At 47.4% G+C, this 7,792-nt stretch overlaps 1 protein-coding gene across 2 annotated transcripts; it reads left to right on the top strand.

Annotated features, from left to right (window-relative positions):
- The first annotated feature begins 1,187 nt into the window (after nucleotides 1–1,187).
- Nucleotides 1,188–6,885, top strand: MIDN (midnolin). Of its 2 annotated transcripts, none has more exons than XM_040417563.1 (7): nucleotides 1,188–1,452; nucleotides 1,992–2,079; nucleotides 2,171–2,233; nucleotides 3,545–3,898; nucleotides 4,022–4,169; nucleotides 5,061–5,318; nucleotides 6,476–6,885. In XM_040417563.1, the coding sequence occupies exons 1-7, from the start codon at nucleotides 1,256–1,258 to the stop codon at nucleotides 6,739–6,741; spliced, it is 1,374 nt and encodes a 457-aa protein (XP_040273497.1). In that variant the 5' UTR covers nucleotides 1,188–1,255; the 3' UTR covers nucleotides 6,742–6,885. The 2 variants fall into 2 exon arrangements, with proteins under 2 accessions (XP_040273497.1, XP_040273496.1); XM_040417562.1 differs by having other exon boundaries at nucleotides 1,189–1,452; nucleotides 4,019–4,169.
- The last annotated feature ends 907 nt before the right edge of the window (nucleotides 6,886–7,792 follow it).

Genomic DNA, 7,792 nt, shown 5'->3' with positions numbered 1-7,792 from the left:
ATGGCTCCGTACATCATGTAACACAGTCACATACCTAATGCCATGTCCAGACCTACAGGAAAGACATTCTCCATTGCACCTTATTTCAGTTGAGCAGGAAAGATGAGCCATTGCCAGGCACCACTTATCTCTGGGGCAAACAGTAGGATTGGGCAGGTCCCCCTGACAGCAGATGTCTGAGGAGTATTGCCTGTCTCCTGATGCTAAACATTAGGTAGATCCCACCAGAACTAAATACAGTATCTGCAGGCCATCATACATGATGTATAAAGGTATCCCCAGCAAGTAACGGATCCCTTGAGGGCTGCAGTTTCTGAAGAATACTCACACACTGCAGATTTGTTGCAGACATTTCTGACTATCCCATTCATCTGCAATCCACATCCCATTCAGACGTAGGGAGCAGATGAGCCCCTTTACTGGTTTTTGTTCTCATATTACCAGTTTGCTAGCACGACACTTTGGATTATGGCTCGTCGTCAGGCTACTTTCACACATGCGGCAGTGATCCGACAATCTGCATGCAAACGGACAGCATTTGTAGACGGATCCGGATCTGCCTTACAAATGCATTGCAAGAACGGATCAGTCTCTCCGGATGTCATCTGGAAAAACAGACCCGTTATATATTATTTCACATTTTTACCGACCCGCGCGTCCGGATCCGGCACTAATACATTTCAATGTAAATTAATACCGATTCCGGCAACTGATCCTGAATTTTGGACGGAGATAATACCGCAGGGACTGAACTGAAGACATCCTGAACGGATTGCTCTCCAGTCCGAATGCATGGGGATGAAACTGATCAGTTATTTTCCGGTATTGAGCCCCTAATACGGAACTCAGTGCCGGAAATGAATAACGCTAGTGGGGTACATTGATGTGTGGAGCAGTGAGCCCTTGTGGTAGGACACATATATGCTGCTGCCCTGGAATGCGGGTCCCCCCAGCTCCCCGTGACATCCGCCTGCACCCGGGGCTTCTTTGTTTTATATCCGATTTTATTATGAATGGCTTGTGTGGGCGTGGCTACGGTGGGACGGGCGGGGCAGCGTGAAGAAATATCCAGTTCCCTTGATGATTGGCTGTTAAGCCGAGAGGAGGGGTCACGTTATCGCCACGTGGGGGAGGTGAGAGGGCGCTGTGATTGGTCGGTGGGCGGGGCAGCGGAGGAGGGGGAGCTCGTGTAACTTTGTGTGTTAGTTTTACGCCGGAGCTCAGAGCGGAGACCGAGCTGGAGAACGATCCCCGGATGGAGCAGCAGCCCAGTGTCCGGAGCTGCACGAACTTAGGAGGAGAGCCGCTCATGAACCTGAACGTTCACAGCACCACCGGCACTCGCTATGAGCTCTCGGTGCCACTCGAAGAAACGGTGGACGGGCTGAAGCGTCGGATCTCCCAGAAACTGAAGGTGCCCAAGGAGCGGCTCACCCTGCTGCACCGGGAGACGTGAGTCCGGGGGCACTGTGTGTACAGGGGATAATGGCTTTTGTATTGACGTGTAGCCCTCTTGCCCCGGGGACGTGCGGCTTCCCCGGTGTTTCCGTCCTTTGTTCTGCACCCCGGGGGAGGTGGGTCTTTGTCTAAGGAAACTTCCTCCACCTCCAATGGCTGCTGCCCCCCTGATGTCCATATGCCCAGCAGTGCATCCCTTTAACAGTGCCCATTGTGCCTTGTGGGGGTGCTCCCCCTGTCTTTCATTCAAAGAGCCGGCGTTGGGCTTCACTTGGAAGGAATCTGCTCCCCTGGTTGGCCCCAGCTCCCCTCTGTTCCAGTAAGTAATTCAGGGAGGCTCTAGCAGTGGTGACATCACCCACACATCTTACTCCACCTTCCCCCATCACCACTGGCACTCCCCAAGTATTCTGGCCATAACCCCATGACTGCCCAAAAAAAAGCCCTCAAAGCCTTTCCAACTGGTTGCCCTCATGCCTGGTAGGGTTTGCAATGGAGAGGTTGCCTAAGTTCTGTATCTGTCCTCTCTTCAGGCGTCTAAGCGGTGGAAAGTTACAAGATTTGGGAGTTGTGGACGGGAGCCGGCTGACCCTCCTGCCTACGGTTGAGGCTGGACTAATGGTGAGTTTACAGATCAGATTTCTTGGAGGTTCCTGGATGAAGTATGCTCTAGTAACCCCCCTCTTCCCCACTATCTCGTTTCCTTCTATAGTCCCAGATGTCCCGCCCAGAGCAGTCCGTAATGCAGGCCCTGGAGAGTCTGACAGAGACGCAGGTGAGTAGCCCTAAAGGACTGGGCTGGGGAAGGAAGACCAGTGGGTGGTTGCCACATTCTGTGTGGCGTCACCCTGCTCTCTATGACGCAGGTGGTGCCTTTCCTGCTGACTAACAAGCCGGTTACTAATCAGATGGTGTTGAGGGTGGTGACTTGTTTCGGTCTCCCCTCCCTTGTATAGCTTCCATACTTTGTTTCTTAAAGTGGCAGCTTCTTGCTCAGCTGGGTTATTCTGTGTTCAAGGTTCTAGTGATAGGAACCGATAAGTGGCAACTTCTTTATGTGACGACCTTCCACCAGCATTTTTTTAGAAACATTTCTTTGTTCCAAACGCTTGCACTTCCTTATTGCAACACACTACTACCGTCACCCGTTGTGTCACTGCTTGCAGAGCAGCTTTTATTTTTGACGTGGTTGCCTTTTGCCAAGCCTTTGTACTTTTCTCCCTGCCCTGTATACCTCCCACCCTACAAAGCCTTCCCATTTCTGTACCTTATCCCCCCTACCCCCTCCCTTGGCCTTGTTCTCCTGACTGCGTGCTGGACTCTGCTATTTTTAGCTGTTCTGCAGGCGTGGGCTGGAGGGGGTGAGTCAGAGAGAGCAGCCTGATAAAACCGGGAGAGTAGCTGCATTCATGTATACATGGAGAAGAGTACATGATGTACCTGCCATACACACAGGCTGTTTATGTATTGTCTTCAGTTCTAGGAGGGTTAATGTTCTGCTCTTTGTCCAGTGATGCGGGGGTGGGAGGGGGGGGAATCGTGACGTGGGGGAGGGGGTGCTGAAATCTTGACTGGTGTGTGATTAGGTCGGGATGGTGTGTGGTTTTCTGTTAACACATTCTACCAGTTAGTGAGGCCTGTAATGGTGGCCTGCTGAAGATTGTGGTTCACGTAGTTCAGGTTTCCCTACAATATATGCTTGGTTTACAAGGCTCAAAATGAGGGATTGCTCATATTGGGTGCCATCTGGAAACATAAATTTGACTTGTGAAATATCCCCTTGGGTCTATTCTCCTGGACCGGTTTAGAAAAAGAGATGCTCTACTGAGGCCTGTGACTGTGGCCTGATGAAGGTTGTGGTTCACACCGCTCAGGTTTCCCTACGTTATGAGACATTCTGAGCTTGGTTTACAAGGCTCAGTGAGGAATTAATAAAGGTATTGCTCAGACTGGGTGCCAGGTAGAAACATAAATTTGACCTGTGAAATATCTCCTTGGGTCTCTTTTCTTGGACAGGTTTAGAAGAAGAGATGCCCTTTGTTGTAACCTAAAGACATTCACTATCGCTTCTGTTTTTCTCTCAAAGGTGAATGATTTCTTATCTGGACGCTCACCCCTCACGCTTGCACTTCGTGTTGGGGATCATATGATGTTTGTACAGCTTCAGTTGGCTGCCCAGCAAGCAGGGGGATCCCACCTCCAGCACCACCATCTAATCACCAGAGGACCTGAGCACAATGCTGCCCCTCACTTTCGCACCCTGCATACGAGCACCACACCTGTACTCTCCCGACTGGCAGGTTGCACACAAGGTTCTTCTCAGCCTACTGAGTCAGCACCAGCTTCTTCCAGTCACTGCAATGCACCCCACTCTTCATCCCTCACCACCAGCGTCTTCCGCTCACATGGAGAGGGTGTGGCTGTATCGCCCCGTGCAGAGGTGAGTACTCTGTCAGCTACAATAATGGCTTATCACATCAAAGAATGTTTGGAAGCGCCCCTTCTTGCATAAATGAGTTCTTTTGGTGCTAATGGATTGATGTCTACTATCCTTTTTCAGCAGGTTCCATGTAGTAGTAGCAGCAGCAGCACCACCACTCGCAGTAATGAAGCTGGTAGTCCTTCCCAGTCTGCCCGACCTCGAAAACCTGGTGCCATTATAGAGAGCTTTGTCAATCATGCTCCTGGAGTTTTCTCAGGGACATTTTCTGGTAAGAAACCAGAGATGTAAGTTTTAAAGTATGGGATTAACTGGTTTGGTGGGGTCACATTGTATACACTCCACCAATCTACCTCTTAGGATATAACTCACTGGTTGTACAGCACTCTGATAACAGACCCAGGAAGATCGTTGGATTTCAAAGATAAAGCTTCTATAGCTCTAGGTGCAGAAAATTGTGTGTAAAGACAAGTTCATACCCACACAATGCAGACCTTGGTCTGGACTGATTTGAAACAGGTTATATGTAAAAAAAAAAAAAAAAACAGACTTCTTATCGATTTGACAACTTTTTAAATGAGACCTCTTGAGAATCCTTCATTTGTAGATTACATGTTGCTTTAGGCCCTGTTTACAGGGTGTTTTGTGTTATTTCAGTTTTTCTGCTCAGTCACAGGAGCAGAACAAAAAAGGCAGTGCCGGATCCACTGCATGACTGGCACCTAATGGATCCCACCAACTGTGTCTTGCATTCAATACTGCAGTATTTTGTCTGGCATTTTTGACAGTGTACAACACAGGCTCCTAATGGAACCTGCAACACTGATGTGAACACAGCCTTACTTTTAGCAAAACCTCTATACTATTTATGTCTGAAATAATGTACCTGGGGATGGGGTATAATTCCCTTCCATATTTTCTCTGAAAGATAGGCGTCTGTGCTGCAGAAAGTAAAGGACTCTTTTTTTTTTTTTTTTTTTATGTGGGGACAAACTAAAGTGATGATGCTTACCCATTCACTGGATTATGTTGGTGAACTCATTGGTTCATAGAGGTGCCAGAGAGAGCACATTTCTGTGTAACTTTTTGGTAGTTGGATTTAATGTACCCTCGAATGAAAATGGCATGCTATATCTTACCTGGTACTGTTTGTCTTCTGCAGGTACCTTGCATCCCCACTGCCAGGATAGTACGGGGCGTCCTCGCCGAGATATTGGGACAATTTTACAGATCCTGAATGATTTGCTGAGTGCTACTCGCCATTACCAGGGCATGCCGCCCTCACTCACAACACTCCGCTGCCACACCCAGTGTGCATCACAGACCAGAAATGCCAAGGCTACCTCTCCACAAAACAGTAATAACCAGCAAAAGAGCCAACCAACTGTACATTCCCAAGCTCGTCAGTGCAAACCTACTGGTGAGTAACATACCTAAGCTATGTGCGTAAGTGCACAGTTCTTTTTGTGTCACTAAATATGGCAGACACAATGGCTGTGCCCTGACTCCTATTGAAAGGGTTACCTGACCTGTCCTTGTATGTTGGTGGGAGAGGGCATTGCCTATGTTTGTTCAGTTGGCTGCAGGGAGGAGGGGACTAGACAAAGGCCTCTTACAAAATAAAGACCTCACAATGCTGCTTCCAACCCCCACTCGGACATGGACATATTAAATCTGAATTTCCCACCAAGCCCCAAAATTTCGCCTCTTAGATTTAAGAAGCATTGCAGATACTTTACATTTTACATCTAGTTCAGTGACCCGCCTGTGTAGAGTGTATGCTCAGCAGGGTGGAGGAATGTATTCTCATACAGAAGAGATGTGGGGGTGGGCTGGGCGGTTGTTTGTTTCTGGGGGTAGTGTGTTTAATTAGAAGGGATAGTTGCAATTTCTGGGCCTGATACTCTTTCCTTCTCTGGAGGACAGTGTACACATTCTCACACTTTGACCCCTCTTGACAGTTGGTATCTAGACAGGCTTCTAAGGTGGGACCTGCCACCCCCACCAGAGGGTGTGGGTGAAAAGGGAGGGGGGGGAGGGTCTGCATGCATCTGGCCAGTTTCATTCTGTGTTTTGTGTTGGAGAACAAAGAGCGCCTGAGTGTGGGAGGGGGGAGCAGATCCCATTATACAGCAGGAAGCTGTGGGAGCTTCATGATAAAAAATTCAATGCCTGTGTGCAGCTGATAATCCATGGGCTGCTTTAACTGTTTCAGTAAAAGACCCCCTGTGGCACATACCAAATGATTGGAGAAAATATATTTTTGCAGAACACATAGATGACTGCCTACACAAAATCACACCAAGAGCATTGCATATGGTATTATTCAGAAGTCTTTATTCCCCCAAATGTTTTGTGTTTTTATTTCCTCTTCCCTTAAAATTAAACTTCTGTATGAATTGATCAGTTTCTTTATGAAGAGAAGTATTCTGAGGACTTGATGTGAACATTTGTGGTCCATCTTGCAGGTGATTACTGGAAGTTAAGGGACCTGACCCTATTGCAGACCTAGAACCTGCTAGGGGTAATAGCTCCTATATACATTGACTGTCAATTAAATTGTGTTGGTATTTACAGGGGATCGCATGCGGCAAACAGAAAACAGGGCGACTCGCTGCAAAGTGGAACGTTTGCAGTTGCTTATGCATCAAAAGAGATTGCGTCGGAAGGCACGGAGAGACTCCAGGGCTCCTTATCAGTGGCTTCCTACAAGAAAATCTAGTCGGACCAGCAGCAATAGCAGTACATCGAGCGGAGAGGGTGCCCTTGAGATGGACTTCGAGGACTCGCTATGGAAACCAGATGTGAAAGCTGAACTAAACTCAGAATTTGTGGTGGCATGAGGCATATCCCACAGTAGAACTGCCTCCACAGCTGTATATGAACCATGGGAATTATAAGACTAACCTTTGGTTGAAGATGTTGTGATCATCAAAGGAAGACAATACATGGTCATACCTTAAGTTTCCATTGACTTGAATAACAAAAAAAAAAAAAAGTCTGCCTTAAACGCTTCTGTCCTAAGCGTTGTAGGTTTGAACTGTCTCCTTGCGTTGTGGAGTGTGAAAGCAATAATGCACACTCTTGTTCCTGGAATGGTGTTTACCCCCTCCCCCAACCCTCAGACTTGTTCCATAATACATGAATGCACAGACGGGAATGTTCAGAGCTTGGAAACGCTTTTCAGAATCTACCTGCTCTGGGCCAGAATCTCAGACATGCTGCTGTTTAGGATGGAACCTCCTTTATGACTTAAAACTTGGAATTACCTGGGATGAGGATAAACAGGGACGTATTTAAAATACTTCACCCCTCCAATCATTACCGTTATTGTCATATGTAGCATCATTGTACTATGCTGTGGGCCTCGTGTCCCACCTCTGCCTGGTTTTTGGGGTGGGATCTGTTTTGCATGCTGTGGCTATCATCCATCCTCGCCCCTTAAAGGGGTTCTCCAGGAATAAAATAAAAAATATGAAAATACTTAAATATTATTTTATAATAAATATATTCACAAATACCTTTCATTACTGAGAATGGCTTCTTTTGTCTAGGGAGCAATCATTATGAGAAATGGCTGCCGTCCTATCAGTACACACAAAGCCTGTCCTAATCACACAGGAGGACAAGTTACTTCACCACAATGAGCCATAGTGCTGCCTCATCCTCCTCTCTGCTCTGCTTGTCAGGAATCATGATCCTAAATACAGGTCAATCTCGTGGGAATGGAGATGATAAGGAGACGTGAGAGAAGGGTGGGTATGTGGCTAATAAGCAGCAGCACTTATATGCAATCTCCATTACCACAATCTGTCCTGTCCGTCCTCTGTACTTCATGTCTCCTCATGAACCATGCTAAAGTTCTTATCATCTGTATTCAGGACCATGATCCCT

The sequence above is a fragment of the Bufo bufo genome, chromosome 2 (genome assembly GCF_905171765.1).
Source record: "Bufo bufo chromosome 2, aBufBuf1.1, whole genome shotgun sequence".
In the NCBI taxonomy this organism is placed as follows: Eukaryota; Metazoa; Chordata; class Amphibia; order Anura; family Bufonidae; genus Bufo; species Bufo bufo.
This window is presented reverse-complemented; position numbering and strand designations above follow the sequence as displayed.

What these genes read in the sequence shown, in the direction of transcription:
- MIDN (XM_040417562.1), top strand. Translation starts at nt 1,256, where the DNA reads ATGGAGCAGCAGCCCAGTGTCCGGAGCTGCACGAACTTAGGAGGAGAG. An exon ending in CTGTATCGCCCCGTGCAGAG is followed by an intron (nt 3,899 to 4,018) that starts GTGAGTACTCTG and finishes ATCCTTTTTCAG; the next exon opens with CAGGTTCCATGTAGTAGTAG. An exon ending in TTTCTCAGGGACATTTTCTG is followed by an intron (nt 4,170 to 5,060) that starts GTAAGAAACCAG and finishes TGTCTTCTGCAG; the next exon opens with GTACCTTGCATCCCCACTGC.